The 16976-nt window shown below is 50.3% G+C and overlaps 6 protein-coding genes across 6 annotated transcripts; 3 read left to right on the top strand and 3 right to left on the bottom strand.

Moving 5' to 3' along the window:
- Positions 1 to 1573: 1573 nt before the first annotated feature.
- Positions 1574 to 2161, top strand: FSUBG_134 (uncharacterized protein; the record flags this gene model as incomplete). The annotated part of the gene is made up of 1 exon (XM_036678286.1): positions 1574 to 2161. One exon carries the CDS (start codon positions 1574 to 1576, stop codon positions 2159 to 2161), a length of 588 nt encoding a protein of 195 aa, XP_036544272.1.
- A 713-nt stretch (positions 2162 to 2874) lies between these two features.
- Positions 2875 to 3747, top strand: FSUBG_133 (Valacyclovir hydrolase; the record flags this gene model as incomplete). The annotated part of the gene is made up of 1 exon (XM_036678176.1): positions 2875 to 3747. The coding sequence occupies one exon, from the start codon at positions 2875 to 2877 to the stop codon at positions 3745 to 3747; it is 873 nt and encodes a 290-aa protein (XP_036544271.1).
- A 536-nt stretch (positions 3748 to 4283) lies between these two features.
- Positions 4284 to 7781, bottom strand: FSUBG_132 (DNA replication licensing factor mcm2; the record flags this gene model as incomplete). Its single annotated transcript, XM_036678065.1, has 4 exons — positions 4284 to 4771; positions 5090 to 5336; positions 5389 to 7708; positions 7777 to 7781. 4 exons carry the CDS (start codon positions 7779 to 7781, stop codon positions 4284 to 4286), a joined length of 3060 nt encoding a protein of 1019 aa, XP_036544270.1.
- Positions 7782 to 8338: 557 nt separating this feature from the next.
- FSUBG_131 (metaphase-anaphase transition (Mlo2)) lies at positions 8339 to 10094 on the top strand (the record flags this gene model as incomplete). The annotated part of the gene is made up of 3 exons (XM_036677955.1): positions 8339 to 8463; positions 8514 to 8568; positions 8619 to 10094. The coding sequence occupies 3 exons, from the start codon at positions 8339 to 8341 to the stop codon at positions 10092 to 10094; spliced, it is 1656 nt and encodes a 551-aa protein (XP_036544269.1).
- Positions 10095 to 10509: 415 nt separating this feature from the next.
- Positions 10510 to 11684, bottom strand: FSUBG_130 (uncharacterized protein; the record flags this gene model as incomplete). The annotated part of the gene is made up of 2 exons (XM_036677845.1): positions 10510 to 11201; positions 11249 to 11684. The coding sequence occupies 2 exons, from the start codon at positions 11682 to 11684 to the stop codon at positions 10510 to 10512; spliced, it is 1128 nt and encodes a 375-aa protein (XP_036544268.1).
- Positions 11685 to 12373: 689 nt separating this feature from the next.
- Positions 12374 to 15031, bottom strand: FSUBG_129 (uncharacterized protein; the record flags this gene model as incomplete). The annotated part of the gene is made up of 4 exons (XM_036677734.1): positions 12374 to 13653; positions 13714 to 14435; positions 14494 to 14863; positions 14911 to 15031. The coding sequence occupies 4 exons, from the start codon at positions 15029 to 15031 to the stop codon at positions 12374 to 12376; spliced, it is 2493 nt and encodes an 830-aa protein (XP_036544267.1).
- Between the last annotated feature and the right edge of the window lie 1945 nt (positions 15032 to 16976).

Below are 16976 nucleotides of genomic sequence, written 5' to 3'. Positions count from 1 at the left end.
CGCGCAAAGAATTCTTCTCATTACTACGGACAACTCTTGACTCCAGCCACTCTCTGTCTCATTATCCAGAGTTCGACCCAGGCCCGGAAAGACAAGGACTGCTCCAACCTGCGATACGTGCCAAGAAAGGACATTCATTTGCCCCCAGTCAATATTCAAACCTGTCATATTCTCAAATGCAACTCAAACGAGATATCCACAAGGCTCCCGATACCTTGAGGCGAGTTACCTGAAGCATTATTACCTAGGTATTTCAATACCGTTCCTCGGACGGATGCCAAGATGGCCTGCGCGAGTACACGACTTTAGACAAGCGTATCACAGCCAAGATTTTACTCGAGCCGAACATGACATTGACAAATTATCAGACGAACAACGATCCTTGCGTGATATTTTGTGCCTCCTAGGAAGACCCAATTGTCAAAAGTCCCTCTCAGTCTCGATCAATCCATCACTCCGAACCTTGATAGGCCACAACAGCTTCGTTGAACTCTTGAGATTCAGACGATCTCAACATGACGTGATATCAACGGCTGTCTACCCTATGTCAACTTCAATACTCAGCCCAACTTTTCGGCAGTTCATCTAAGCAATCCCAACTCGCCATCTGGTTCTCCGATTCGTTCAAGTCCAAAGTCAAGGATCGGCAATGACAGTTTCCCGTCATCCGTCCGACCATGGTTCTGAAAGTGTTTCAGGGAATTATAGCCAATGGGCAATTGACAATCTTTCGGTGATGGCTCTTCCGTCACAGACCTGAGACGATTGTTCATCTAGCCGTGTTAATGCCTGCTGACTGATTGACAGGCTGAGACGCCAACCATCAACGCTCTGACAGGGCATGCACCAGACCCCTGTCGATCGAAGAAGCATAAACCCAACCTTAACTTTTCAGAGTCGACATCTGAAACTCAGCCTTGGGCTTTATCAGATGTCTGCTATAGTTTCATCGGCTCAGAGACTTGCAGTCCCGAAGCTCTGACACTTTGCCCCCTGCAAGACTTGAGCGGATGAAAAAGAGCCCAGCTTGGCGTTGCAACTCCCGGGGACATGTTGCATTCTACCACGCCAGATCGATATCATGAAACGGTGTATTGCACTTTTGTACGGCATCGTCATAGGGCTAGCTCCGGCCTCTGGTGCTGCCGGTGACAAGGAGCACTTTCATGGCCACGGCTCTGGGGATGAAATGCATCCGATCAAGAAACAACGTTGAATCTCAGCTGACAATGTTTGCAAGCAGTTCATCTATAAAGATGGAGAAGAACTCCCGCTGAAATGATTCCATTCTTCATCTCACAATCATCAACCAGTCCATCCTTCCAAACACCAGTCATTTCCTAAAGAGGTGAGCCTTGAACGCTATTCCCGACTTCAAACATCAAGTTTACTAACACTGAACTCTCCAGCTGTGCTCTTGTCGGCTTTCATTCCTTCCACCGTTTCGCCTTTAGAGCTGCGCTCACATTACAACATTCATATACCCATTTGATATTTACTGTCCAACTCCAACATTCACTCACTCAAAAACAACCAAAACCAAAACCAAAACCATCTTCTCAATCCTTTCAAGATGAAGTTCTCCGCTCTCTTTGTTATCGCCTCTGCCGCGTTCGCTGTTGCCGCCCCCGGTGTTGCCACTTTCTCTCAAGAGCGCGCTGCTCTCAACGAGAGTGCCCCCAGCCGCGACCGCGAGGACGGCCGTGCTGATCTCCGCGAGCCAGGACGAGAGGCGGGCCGTGAAGGCGAGCGCAAAGATGACCAAGAGGACCGTGCTGGCCGTGGTCGCCAGGATGATCGTCTCAACCGCGGCGGCCTTGCCTTCAGCCAAGTCGATCTCAACTACCTCCTTCAGATCAACCAGCTCAACCTCGGCAAGCTCCAGGTCCTCAGCCAGCGAAACAACTTCAACGTCGTCGTCTTCCAAGATCTCTTTGCCTCTCGGGACTTCAGCCTCCAGTCTCTTCTCCAGCTCCAGCAGCTCTCTACCATGCTTGCTATTGCCGAGACTGGTATCTTTGACCAGTTTGAGCTGTCTCGATTGGACCTTGGCAACTTGAACCTTGGACTCATCAACGGCATTTCTGGCCTCAACTTGGCTCAGTTCATCGATGCTGCCCTGAGGCCCCAGATCACTATTATCTCTAAAGAGGGCAAGTGAACAAATCGAATTGACTGTTTTTAACAAGTGCTAACTCTTGCATAGTCAACAACAACATCATCATTGCCAAGTAAGGATGCCGGGAGTCTACTTGATGAGGGGGCAGGTACTCCTGAATACGGGGAGGCTTCGGGTCAAGCCATACCCTTCACGTGTAATGAACTATCATCTTCAGGAACGGATTAAGACTGGGCTCGCTTTCTCATGGTCACTGGATGGCTTGAAGGCGAGGGTTACTATATAATGAATGAATCTAATATTTCAATGATCTCAAGTCGCCTGGATATATCATGAGACCTTACGTCACTGGAGTGATGAGTGAACGTTTCCGGAAACCTCGGATACTCGTATAAATTACGACGCTTTTGTTAATAAGCGCAGTGATAGCATAATCATCGACTCCGAGTTGTCCGTTAAGCGAAAGATAGAGTTTGCAACGGCGTCGAAAAGTTCTACGGGTATACTATCCACCAAGCAGAATACAGTATTTCGACTAGGATATCCTGGCACAGCGTCTTTCTAGAAGAAATTGCATACTATGCTCCCTTGTTAAGAGTTTCTACTGACAGTCTAACAGCCACGCTCGCCGGCAGTTGAGCATTGACTGGGGTTTACTAGCTCATCTCGTATTACAGCTCAGACCACCAATTAGAATATATAATGCCTCTATCAGCCCCTGAGTTACCACTGAGGAAACCAGCAATCGATTCAGAATGTTGTTCAAACAATTGCTCGCTTTCGGAGCTCTCGCCAATGGCCTGGCTACCCGTCAGGAGAAGCCAATCTGGCTGACACTCCCACAGACACCAGACCTACCAGCACCCATCACCCACAAAACAACTCCCATCAACCATGTTTCTCTGTGGATGCAGGAGTACAACAAGAAAGCAGATGCTATCCCTATTGTTATGGATCACGGCGGTCTAGGTTACTCTGCATACTTTGGATCCGTCATCTCTCGTCTGATCAAGCATGGATACTATGTCATTGCTGTTGATCGTCGAGGCCACGGCCGTTCAACTTTCAACAAGGACGATGTCTTTACTTACGAAGGATTCGCTCAAGATACGAATGATCTATTAAAGAGCCATGGTATTTCCGAGTACAACGTCGTTGGCTGGTCCGATGGTGCCATCACAACTCTCGCTGCACTCATGGACCCCGTCATGTCAGAGCCTATCAAGAAGGCCTTTATCTTTGGAGGATCAGCCAACCCCGAGCAGACCAACGCCACATTCTCAAGCACAGACATCTTCTCAGAATTTGTCTCTCGCTGTCGTACTGAGTACGCTGAACTACAGCCTCACGCCAACTTCACCCTCTTCGGCACCAAAGTTGCCACCATGGAGGCTACACTTCCTCAGTTCACGGATGAGCAGCTTGGATCTATCGATGGACCGAGGGTTATTATTGTTGGGGCTGAGCATGAGGAGGCTGTGAACAGGGATGTGCCTGAGAAGCTGCACAAGGCTATCAAGGGTAGTCACATCGAGATTTTGACTGGAGTGAGCCATTTTGCGCCGCTTCAGGATCCTGATCAGTTCACCAAGGCTGTTGAGGAGTGGTTTGAAGCACCAATCCCTTGAGCTTAGGAGTCTATTGTACTGCAGCAGTAGTTTAAAAACAAGAAAGCCTATGTAGGTCGACTTGTATCTTCACAATAACGGCTCCTGTTACATGGGCATATTGAAACAGTCTCGTTCTGATCGAGCTGTTGGTATCTATATTTACAAAATATGAACAAATGAGAACCAGGTGAAACCCATATTGAGAAGATGTGTCCATGACTACAGCCTTTACTTTTTCTAAGGCCTACCATGATCTTGCCAGCAGAACTACGATTTAGAGAAGGATCAGACTTGGGTATCATCAGGTTGTTTGGTTTGATACAGCAGAGATTGGTTTACCACCTTTTTTAGTTTTCTATTTTGTATCTACTGTGCATATGGACCTACCGGCTTCACGTAATACCACGCTTGTCATGTTGATATCCTTGGTCGTTGTGTTAACACCCCAATTTGCGGTTCAGTCCCTAGAGAGAGGTTCAGCTGATCGGTACGATATTGGCCTACCCAGCAACACCCAGCTCATACAAGGTACCCTTATAATGCGGAGCGGTTGTTCATAGGTCAAACCACATAGCAGGAAGGTTATACCACCCAAATGCAACGCAAGTAGTACCCCAAAGACTCTCCGCAACCATCAACACCTGAGCAAGGAAAAAATAGAACACCACGTAAGCCAACGACCCAAACAGTGTTCCCGGAAAATGGCCATCAGTAATAAGAATATAGAGAGCCAGTACGAGCTTGGTCAGACAAAGACCGGCATAAATGTCCCTTCTGCGGTCGCGTGTGTGCATATCGTACCATGTAAACATGTTGGCAAGACGTCGTCGAGAATCCTCAACTAAGTCTCCAGTGCGCTGGAAGTCTTGAGGTTTCTGGAAGATATGCTCTGGGGGTGCCGTGCCGATGATTTTGACGACGATGAAGAGTAGAGCTGTGAATGTGATGAAGGATGTCATGATGGCTGCTGCGGATAAGGGTGTTTCTTTATTGAGAAGAGATTGCTGAGGAGAAAAGGTCAAGTCAATAAGTGAGTCGATGCCTATTTATTGCCTCAAGTCCTGTGAGTTCGGGAAACCACCACCTCTGTCGTGAATTGCGAACACTTGTTGTCCTCGGTGAACTTAGGTCATAATACAGGGACTAGGTACCAATGACAAAGCAATTCTGCGAACAAGGTATGATCCGCACGCCGTGATGGTGACTTTTGATCTCATGATACATTAAATCTACATACGAGGTATCCTCAACTCAATCATACAAGCCGTCATTGCAAAGCTGATATCCATTCCCAACCTCTTCGCCAAAACACCTGTCCTCATTACATACAACATCACACCAACACACTATCCATTCTAACCAACAACACCAGCCTGCCGTCTAGCTTGGCTGTTACCGCCGGTCTTCTTCTGTGTACCAGGTCGTGCGAGCGTGTATTTGGCAAACGCCCTCGCGAGAGCCTTCTTGCAACTAACTTTCTGGCTGCCCACGAAGCTGTCTACTGTGACGGCAATGGCTCGGTCCATGTCTTGTGATGAGCAGTATTCTGAGAGGCGCATGCGGCAGAAGGCTTCGCTGATGCGAATGATGGCTTCAAGATGTCGCACCTGAGTTTGTTAGTATGCGATATAGCGGAGTAATGATGTAGGATCAGCTTACTGTGATGGGGTAGGCACCAGTGGCAAGAGACTCTCGTCTCATGTCGGCAAACAGTCGTGCAATCTTGTCCTCGTCCACATGGTAGAGTTTCGGTGAACAGTGCTCCCGGGCGTAAAGAATATACTTTCTTAACAGCTCTTGAGGAATCTCACCCTCTGCCTTGCGACCACCATTCGTGGCTTGTGTCTCAGCTTGAGTATCATGTTCAACCTCCATTGAGTCCTGCTCGGCTTGGCTAAGAGGGTGACTTCGGCTATGTGATCCGACGATGAATCGTGCCAGACGCTCATCCTCTTCGGGCTCAACGGTGTCTCGTACCACACACAGGATGTCAAAACGAGACAAGATAGGCTCTGTTAACTCAACATTGGCAGAGAATGGGGCAGTAGAGTTGTATCGTCCACCGATGGGATTGGCAGCAGCGATGACACCACATCGAGCTTGTAGAGTGGTGACAATACCGGCCTTGGAGATGGAGATGGTCTGCTGTTCCATGGCTTCGTGAATAGATGTTCGATCTTGGTCGTTCATCTTGTCAAACTCGTCAATGAGGCAAGTTCCACGATCAGCCAACACCAGAGCACCACCTTCTAATGTCCATTCACTGGTGAGAGGATCTCTTCGGACACTGGCCGTCAGACCGACAGCACTGGCACCCTGACCTGTAGCAAAAACAGCTCGATGGGCTGTCTTCTCGGCGTACTTGAGAACCTGGGACTTGGCTGTACCAGGATCGCCGAGGAGAAGCACATTGATGTCACCTCGGAGGTGATGTGCACCCTTGGTGACCTTCGCAACACCACCGAAGAGTGACAAAGCCACGGCAGTCTTGACGTCAGTATGTCCATAAATACTAGGTGCTATCGAGTTGATGATCTTGTCCACGATGTTGGGGTCGCGAGACAACTTGCGGATGTTATGCTCATCCTCCTCAGTCATTCGGAAACCAGCTAGCTGGTCATGAGACTTGACAACATTGTTTGCTTCGAGAATAGTAGCAAACACAGGGAAGCCATTGCGGTTGTTGAGCTGGGCATCATAGTTGTTGCGGTAGATTCCAGTCACTTCAATCTCCTCACCAGGCTTTGCCTTGTCGATCAGATCCCAGAGAAGGATAACCTCGCGCGATCGTGGCAATCGACCAGCGGGTACTGTTCCAGGAGATTCTTGGAGAGTGAGTTTCTGATAGTTTCGGTAGACGGTCTTCTCAGAGTTGAGAGTAAAGGGGCCTCGCGACTGGCAACTTTGGCAGAATGTGATCTTGACCTCGACGTTTGACTCTTGCTGGAAAGGTCCAAGGGTCACGCCGCACTTGCTGCAGTCGAACTTGACGTACTTGAGCTGAGGGAAGACACCCGATCGTCGAGTGACGACACCGCTGACTCGAACAAGGCAGTTGAGATGCGACTGACGGAGCTGTCGTAGGGTGTAGTGCACAGGCAGATCAAAAATGCGAACATGAATCTCGGCGTGAATGCGCTCGTAATCGGGGTAGTGAAGCAGAACAACGTCCATGGCAACCTCGTCGAATAACTTGATAATCTCTTGAGGCGCATTGGCCAGGAAGTAAGCCAGAATGGCCTTGCTTTCGGACAGGTGTTCGTATGAGACCTCTAGAGACTCGGCGTTGATCTCACCGAGAGTTCGGATCCGGTTACCGTAGACGGACGAACCAGAGCTATCGGTGTAGGATGTGAGGAAAGCCTTGAACTCGCGTCTAATGGTTCGCTGAACTGAGGGTTGCGACACCCACTCGGTGAGGTTGGAAGCCTTGACATCAGCAAGTGCTTCAAGCGAGAGTTCCTCGGCCATGATGTCGGTGTCCATGATGTCGTCGGGATCTTCATCGTAATGATGACGGCGACGTCGGGGCTGAGCTGTGAGATCAATGTCGCCATCCTCTTCATCGCCATCGAGGTAAATATTGGGGATTTCCCTTCTGACTGCTTGATCTCTTCGGTTGAGCTGAGCTTCTAGCCGACGCCGATCCGCAAGGTTCATCTCGTCATAATCGCCCTCATCGTCAATGCCAATGCCTTCGTACATATCGTTCTCTCGATCTTGGTAATCGGCCTCGTAGCCTTCACGGAACAGATCAACGTCATCCTCTGCCATTTCGTCAAGCTCGTCGATATCGTCTTGGATCTGGGCCTCTTCCTCGATGTCATCGTCGTCCTCGACACCATGTGCCATGTTGAACTCGGCAGGGGGCGAAGAAGGCATAGGGCTTGAGCCGAAGGCTGCTGGTGAAGGGCCATCGCTGCCTCCTGTTCGCGATCGCTTTCTATTCGGACGAGCCGAAGAAGGGTGTAGCGGGGAACTTCAACTGGTTGTCAGCTAATTTTCTTTTGTTTAAATGGTGGTCCAGAACACGCTGGGGAGACAAACCTCATAATTGCAACTCCTCAAAGATATCGAGATTCGGTGATATCGTGATAGAGTATCTGGCCAATTCGGGAGACCAAAAGTTTGGTTTGAACTGAAAGTGACAAGATTGAGGGGCTCAATTTGTGGTCATGGTTGGAAGGGGAACGACAGCATGAAAGTGGGTGCAGTTGACAAGGGGTAATTTCGCGTATCAGGGCGCGACTTGACGCGTTAATTGATTGGTACTGACGTGCCACGCGTAAAGTGGTTTGCCTCCAGCGACAGAATTACTTGATCAAATCTCAGTGGAAAGTCGCCTGTAGATCCCCGCGCTATTATAGCACCTTCCAAGCTTCGCAACCTCCAACTCGAGCTGTAAGGTACCTGTCGCACTGTCGATAACGCCCGCACCTTAGCTGACCTTTCTCCTCGTCTTGTACTTGTACAAGTATCAAACCTTGCATCACCCATCAATTCTGACAAATCTGTCATCCGATCCTTCAATTGTCATCCTTCATCTGTTTCTTTCTTTTCTACATTTATCTTCCATATTCGACATCCTCTGATTTCATCAATCCCAATCATGTCTGCAGATACTCCCTCGGCCTCTGCGCCCGCGCAAGATGCGCCTCAACAACAATCTCGAGAACGCAAGGAGAGCTTTTCTGGAAAATCGGAAACCTCAGAGACATCGCAAACAGCTGCTGAGTAGGATTCCAATGTCTCTGAAAATGCAATGGCTCTCTAACACCAACTAGGTTTATTCGATCTCAGGAAGCTCTTGAAGCTGATGCCCGCGAGGCATTGCCTTACGTATGTTACCACTCTTTTCTTAATCACGACATGCGCTCACGAATCCACAGAGCATTGATACATGCACCAAAATCCTCGGTCCTCTGCGACAAGCTGTCTTTGCCTGCTTGACTTGCAACCCCCCACCAGCGAAAGAAGGCGACGACTGGACCCCCGCTGGTGTCTGCTATGCTTGTTCCATCCAGTGTCACGGCGAACATACCCTCGTCGAGATCTTCCAGAAGCGCAACTTCACATGTGACTGCGGCACCAAGCGCATCCCATCAACAAGCCCATGCACTCTCCGCTTGAACGAGGCCACTAACACTCGGGGTGGTGTTCACTCCGAGGAGCCCGATGTGAACAACAAGTACAACCACAACTTCCGCAATAGATTCTGCGGCTGCGAGTGCGACTATGACCCGTTCCAACAGAAGGGTACAATGTTCCAGTGCCTTGGTCTGGGAACCACTGAAACAGGTGGATGCGGCGAAGACTGGTATCATCCAGGATGTCTTGTTGGCATGGGGCCTAACTGGTTCGAGAAGATGGAGAAGCCTAAGAAGGCAGCCAAAGAGAATGCTGATGGAGGCAAATTGATGACCATCACCGAGGGTAACGAAGAGCAACAGAATTCTGCCGAGAAGCCCGGAGAGACGAACGGTACTGCTCATCCTATTGCTGAGGAAGAGGATGAGGAAGAGGACGTCCCCATGCCTCCTGGATTCCCAGAGGAGGATGCCTTCGAAGCCTTCCTATGCTACAAGTGTGTCGATGCGCATCCCTGGATCGAGCGCTACGCTGGAACCTCCGGCTTTCTTCCAGCAGTCTTCGTCAACCAAGCCGACTCCGAGACAAAGATTGAAGCAACCTCTATTGAGGAGGAGTCTTCCGCTACTACTGAGCCAGCCCCTACCAACGAGCCCACTCAGGAGTCGCGAAAGCGCAAGGCCGAAGATGATGCCGAGGAGTCTGCAGAAGCTAAGCGTGTAAAGAGCGAGTCCTTACCTGAAGATGCGAAGCCCGCAAAGACACCCTCCACAGATACACTTCCATGCAAGCTGAAGAATCTCCCTCCTGCCCCTCTGGGCCAGTTCTCGCTTTTCATGACAGAAGACTTCCGCGAAGCCTTTTGCCGCTGCTTGTCCTGTTATCCCAACCTCAACCCCCACCCTCAGCTTCTCGAAGAGGAGGAAGTCTACGAACCACCTCTGTCCGACGGTGGTTCCCAAGCAGGTGGTAATGGCGGTGGATCGCATGGCAGTGGCAGTCTCCTCGAGCGTGGCGAGAGCGCACTTCGCAATGTCGACCGCGTACGTGCCATTGAGGGTGTCATGGCATACAACCATCTCAAGGAACGACTCAAGCCATTCTTCCAGCAGTTCGCTGAAAGTGGACAAGCGATTGGCGCTGAAGATATCAAGGCATACTTTGCCAAGCTGAGAGGTGATGAGCAGGGTATTCAGGAGGCAGCTGCTGGAGCAAAGGATGGCGAGGGTGGTAGCAGCGGTGATGGAGGTTCGCGAAAGGAGCAGAGTGGTTACTAATCATTAGAATATGGGACTTGAACATGAAATCGATGTTACAAGAGTGAGCGGGGAGTTGACTGGACTGGATCCACGGCTGGGTTATTTGGTGTAAGAGTAGTGTACAGTAAAGGCGGCATACCATGATTTGATACCGAAAATGGAGATATAAAGATATTGCAAGATGATGCTTCATACAAAACTCAACCAGTTTCTCTTTCGATGACCACTATTCATGATAATAAGCACCGAATCAGGCAAGATAACGCTGCATTTTGTCGTGCCTCCTGATGCTCAGGGAAACCAAGCAATAGCATGTTTCTAGCACATAAAATCCATTTATTCCTATAGTACATATCCATTCATGTCTTGGGTATCGCTAAATCAAAACATTCCCATTTTTCAAGCCGTCGCCATGTCCTTCAAAAACTCCCACTTACTGCCCCGTCGACCCTGTACTTGACGCAGCACTCGACGGCCGAGGTGGCAGCGCAGGTACACCATGCGAAGCCCCAGAATCTTCCCTCTGCATCGGAATACCTCCCATCATACCCATCCCAATGCCCGTACCCGGTAGTGGCAGCTGAGGCGGTGGACCTTGTCCATCACTATCCTCCGCCTGACTGTCCAGCTGCTCCTGCGCCGCCTTGAGGTCCAATTCATGTAGCCTTTGCTTTTCGGCTGGGTCGATGATATCATCATCATCACTCCAGTAGGGATCATCATCGTCGAGTTCAGGCATGGCCATGCGCTTCCAGAACCGCAGCTCCTGACGATGCGCTTTCTCATCAACGAGTTTGTTCCAGCGCCCTTCGTCTTCGTCGTACTTGCGCCGGTACTCGCGAAGACTTTCGTTGGCGCGGCCTGCGTGCGCCTGCATCTGCCAGATTTGTTCGCGAAGACGAGCATTCTCGTCACGTGCGTCGGCGAGTTGCTTACGGTAGGAGCGGTGCCAGGCGGCTACGTCGCTGACGTGCTTTGTCTTGTACTCGTGGAACTGTCGAAGAAGGTTTGCCATGGCGTTGGCGTATTGCGAGAGGAGTTTGGCATTGGCGTCACGGCTGAACTTTGCCTTTTCGAGGGATTCTGTGAGGAGCGATACAAGGGCGTCAATGTTTTGTTCTTGGCCTGAGCAAGTTAGCTGTGGTTCAGTGAGTGTAAGATAGGAGACATACCATTTATATCATCGGCCGCATTTTCGATTACTTGCGAATTGCTGACCCCCTGTGCCCTCGCCCTGTTCCTCACTCTTCCTAGGCCATTGACAATATCCTCTGTAACTCTTCGGTTCTCTGCAAGTTGGCGGCTGAGTTCCTCAACCATACCATAAATGTAGTTGAGTTCAGCTTGGTGGCCCGCAGGCGTAGGAACAGGCATCCCAGCAGCCATGTTCGTCCCATTCATGCCATTCATCATAGCGATCTGCTGCTGCTGCCACTGATGCTGCGGCTGCGGGGAGTACTGCTGCTGCTGCTGCTGATACTGTTGTTGTTGTTGCTGCTGCTGGTAGTGACGCGCCGTGGATGTTGGGGATGGCGCAGGCGCGGGAGAAGAAGGTGAGGATAGTGATGGATCGTGGGGGTTCGGGCTTGGAGGCGCTTGAAAGCTCATGTCTTGTCCACTCGGGAACCTGGGCCTCGAGCGTTTGGAGGATGGTGTTGGTTGTCTTAGCCTTGTTTGTGGATGGAGCTGGATGCTTGATTTGGTATAGCCTAGCGGTTCTCCCCCTCAGTGTTGCGACACTTCACCAGCACTCGGAGGGGCGCAAAATTATTTTACCGACGACGGTGGACCTTGATTGACAACGAGTGAGGAAAACCCTGAGCAAAATGTTTATAGAAGGGTCTTTATTATACAAGTAATTGTTTCATTGAAGCTTGCTGATTCTTTGGCACTTGAAGACAAATTCCAATTGATCATACTACTGGAGATAACCTAACTTTAAAACATGTACCCCTATATTCAGGAACAAGTCATTCCCTGGACTATACAAAAGCGGGATCACTTATACTAGCAAGCTCATTTGATTGTCTCTTATTTTGATGATCGACTTTTTGTATCCTCTTACATTTCTCATAACTCCAGCCGGATTGAACTCAATCCGTCCCGTCAGGGTAGTCTTTATGAGAGGTCATCTAAGCGAGTGACTGCTGAGCAAGGTAGCGACTGTCACTACTATAGGAAAGGAAAGCTGTATAAAATCTCAGGTCATTTACTTCGTTTCGTCATATCGTTGGGTGCATTGCACTGATTCGTAACAAGGGTCCTGTAGTCAGTCACCAAGCGCCAAATTTTTTCTCTCACTCTGGAGTGTCAACCTCCATCCTGTCTTCTGAAGGCTTTGTGTCCATGATCAAGGAGTCTTCCGCCGGCTGTGAGGGTTCAAGTGTCGATGTCGATGTCATAGTCGACTCTTTTTGTTCAAAGACAGGGGGAACAGCTGCGCTGCTGCCACTCGTACTCCCAGTACCCCCGCCGCTTCCCATACCGTTGCTAGCCGACAACCGGTATTCGCCATCAGGCTTGCGCTCAATGATACCCTCATCCAGTGCCCACTGGGCCAGAAGGCCATCGACTCCAAGCCTGCCACCTTCGCCCTTCTCCATGTGCCGACCGACATGCTCAGTCCACTCGTCCCAAGATGATGGGCCTTCGAAGATGCTCTGGCAGCCTTGCTTCGGGCATGCTGAGCGCTGCGGTGGTAACCGACGCTGAACAAGGCACGACACTTGCATGTCCTTCACATGCGTATCCCACTCAGATTGTAGTTTACTATCGCCCTTAGCAATCGCTCTCTTGATCTGAAAGGGTGCATGCATGCGTCGCAAGTGTTGGGTGAACAAATCTTTGCGATTGAACTCGTTGCCCTTGCCCTCGGCCGTGGTCTGAGGGCAGGATGAACAACGATAGTACTGCAGACACAGATGTTGAGATGCAATATGTCGCTTCCATTCGTTCTTGGATCCAAAAGTGCTGGTACATCCCGCGAACGAAAACGCACATGGGAACGGCCTTGTATGAGCCGCAGCAATGTGTTTCCTCAACGAAGACGAATCCTTGAAAGGAGCATGACTGCAGTGATTGCAACGCGTGTCCTGCTTGGGGAGTGACCTCCGTGGTGGCTTGGTTGTCGCGTTGGCATTGCGAAGTGTTGCCAAAGGATCATCGTTACCATGCTCCTCAGTCTCGCCTTCAGGCCTTATGTCAGGCATCCCGTCGGGAAGAATCGTGCGCGGCCTGTTGATATTTTGGGTCTCGTCGCTGCGATGCCGAACATGGCTCAAGGCCTTCAATTGCTCAGCAGCTTCCTGCATCTCCGCAGAGTCCTCCACTTCGTCTTTGGGTTTCCCATGTCCACCTGCTGGGTTCGCATACGATGGTGCTGAAGGACTTGTCTGCGGAAGATGCTCGTTTCGCTCTACAGAGTTGGGAGTTTCCCTCACGGCAGGAGAATGAAAAGAGATATCGTGACCCTCGTCTCGTCGTACACGTGCAGGTGTTCCATATGCGTGGTCCCTTGCCTCCAGGAGAATTCGGCCGTCTTCGACTTCTCTTGCAGATGGCTTAATACCAGAAGACCCTACAAGTCTGTGATACAAGTGAATCATGTTGTGAGAGCTTATATACCCCAAGAAGCAACAAACTTTGTCGTGCTGTACCACGTTCCAGATGGAGTGAGGCATGGAGATAAGGAGCATTGTAGGTGGTCCAAGGAACATGCCTTCTACAGCGATTTTGTCGCCAAGAGGCGGCGTGCTTTGTAGCCATTGGGAGAAAAAGGACATATCTGGGCTAGCATCACCAACAAAGGTCGTACAGACGAGGACACGGTGCTCTTCGAACCTGAGGTCAACGACTGACTCTGGGTCAATGAGCTGTTCTTCGCGGTTCCCTTGGCCCTCTACGTCGACTCCATTCTGTGATTCCGAACGAGGTCTCGAGGGCATTGGCGCAAGAGCAATACTATGTCCCTTTCCTGGTGTCAGGGGCATAAAAACCGGCTGATTTGGGAACGAATGTGTATTCGAGGTACTGCCATTCGTTTTCCGGGGAGTCTGAACAAGTTGCTGCTGCTGCTTCAGCGACAACACTTCCTCGTGGAGCTTCTGTGTCGTAAAGGGGCGCCCGCTACTAAGCTTTTGCAAAGCCTCGACCAAATTTGACGTAAAGGAGCGGTCTGTACTGTCTGGGCTACGGTCGGATGTACAGGCTGCTATGGCTTGCTTCACGCCGTGACTACCGGCCATGGGAGGATCCGGTAACGCGCATGTGTCCAGCAACAAGAGGATATCGGACTGGGCATCCTCGAACAGGCAACGGACACCATCCCACTTGAGTTTTGCAGCATCTTCTCGTGCATTACTATGGGAAAACTGTCAGAGGCAGGAGGAAGAGGACATTTGAGAAATATTCGACTCACCAAGCCCAGAAAAGCTGGCCATCAGATCTTACGTAGCCCTGGCCAGCATAGTAGATAATGAGCAGATGATTGGCTCTTGCATTCTCGAGAAAAGAAGCAATCTGAACTCCGAGCTTTACGCTAGGGTTCGGTACTGTGGGAATGTGCCATCGCTCAGTTCGGTATTTGTAGTGCTTCTGGAACACTTGCTCGAGTGCAGCCAGGTCTTCATCAACAGACTTGTCTTCTTCCCACCTTAATAGTAACACAGAAACGTCAGTGTATGGGTGACGCTCGGTCTGTCTCTGGATCAGCATAGCAGCATCCTGTAGATGCCGCGCAAAAGACTCGAAATCATGTCTTTCGGAAAGAGGAGCTGCGACCTCCTGAGCTGGATAATGTTGCTGAGGCTATATCCAAGCCTGGGTTAGCAAGGACAAGCGGAAAGCTGGAAAGCAAAGCTGACCGATTCGTGAGGGAATTGTGTTGGCGGTGGCGGCTTGCTAGGAGTCGTATTGACCTTAGGTGCCAGCTTTCGCTTTTTGCTCGAAGGTTCCATCGGGCAAGGCTGTGAGTCGATGTAGATGCAGTCGTCAGCAGGTTAAGCCGGCGGAGGTCATTGATCAATCGAGGACGAATCGGCCAAGCGATCGAGCACGAAAGTTCCTGCTACCTAGTCGTTGGTTAAGAATCAATATCGTCGCAATTTCGGTATAATTGATGTCGAAGAAAAGTGAATAGAGACGGCGAAACAAAGATATACGGGCAGTGGAGGGAATTGAAATCGAAATCGAACGATGTGCGAACAAAGTCTCGGCTGATGAGGTCAGAAGGAGGGACAAGGTAGAGGCCAATGGCTACAGAAATGTGGAAAGTCAAAGCACGCCCACGAGAAAAGAGACACCCAAAGTCGCAAGAGGTGAAAGAAGAAGAAAATGGCAAAGAGGAAACAGGTGAGGCTGGCTCGGCGAGGCTATCGTGGCCGACCTAGGCCCAGGTTATGGAAGATGGGTACAGTGGGTGCTAGGGGTTCTTCATTGGCTATTAGCCGAGCAGAAATGCCACAGAAGAGGAGAGCCAAACTGAAAGTGGCGGCCTCCGCCTCCACTTCGTCAGCCTCTCACTCGCCAAGAGCAAGGTCAAGTCAACGCGTGCACCTCAGCGAGAGCTGGGTAAGATGGGGCTGTTTCTGTTTCGCCTTGTACGCACAACAAGAGCATACCGATTGATTGTCTGATCATGTACTCACTTTTGAACAATTTCCCAGTATCGGGTTACTTCACCTCACTTGGCTCAGCAGCAAACTCAGCCAGGTAGCTGTCTTGTCTCAGCAACTCCTGTGAGAAAAGAAAAAAAGGTAGTTGGAACTACCATGGAGGGGTTGAATGTTGAACTGAGGGGGTTTGACGAATGGAACCAAAGATGGAAGGCTTCACAAAAGTTCTCAGCTGATAAAAGAAGGAGGAGGAGGTAGGAGAGGAAAAGTCTAGATCAGCATTATTTCCAGCGCCTTACCTACCTTGCTTGAGCTTGAGCTGCACAAATCATCCATGGCCAGCACAGCTAAAGTTCTCACACAACTTTGAACAACTCCCCCAGCCAATCCGAGCCTCATACTCCATCCCCTCTATTCTCGCAACACGCTACAGATTCACTGAGACGGACGCCAGGTGGGCTGCGATAAGATTGACACATTGGGGAGCGGTCGAGTTAAATATGGTGTGTTTTTCTTCGTAGTGAATCACTCTCATTGAGTTGACTTCACCCTCCAAACTCTGATAACGGCCTCTACTGGCAATACCCTCATTACCAGACCTACCTTACTTATCTCACCCGTGTCGAGGTACTACAGTGTGTGAATTTATCCCGATCCACCTGAGCGCTAACTACGACGAGACCAAGAGCACCGAGGCTGGTCTGGGGTCTTGTCCTTTGTGGGCCGCTTTTTGAGACCCTGAAATGTGTTTTGCAGTTGCAGCGATTTAGCTCAAGCTGATCAGCCTTCAGAGTTTCAACGGCGCAAGCCCCCCTCAATCGTCTACACCCAAACACTTGCTATCGTCCTCGGTTATCATTCGATTCATACTTCAATGTCACCATGGCATAACCAAATCGAAAGTATTGCAGCAATGAGCTTTCGGGGTGGAGAAATGGCGCACCCAACTCAACGCCCGGACGAGCCGTGTCGACTTGTCAACACGGCTGTGGACAGCCAGCAACAGCTGCTGCACCGTGGAGGACGAGTAGGAGAGCAGAACACGAAACAGCCGGGTCTCCAACGAATGAATGCAGCAGCTGGCGAGAGGGCCGCTCGGTAACCTTGTCCTAAGCATGCACGACGGTAACACTGATTGCAGAAGCACAGCCTGTGTCGCCAGTCGTTGTAGACCTTGAGCTTGCTGCATTATGCTTTCTGGCACGGGATCATGCAACCCGAAGCCTCCAGCGTAGATAGTAGATGTCTTGAAACTCAATGGATTGGTTGCTCACATATGAGCCTCATA

This window comes from Fusarium subglutinans (assembly GCF_013396075.1).
Source record: "Fusarium subglutinans strain NRRL 66333 chromosome Unknown NRRL66333_c0000001, whole genome shotgun sequence".
In the NCBI taxonomy this organism is placed as follows: Eukaryota; Fungi; Ascomycota; class Sordariomycetes; order Hypocreales; family Nectriaceae; genus Fusarium; species Fusarium subglutinans.
Note: the sequence above shows the minus strand (reverse complement) of the source record. Positions and strands in the feature narration are given on the sequence as shown.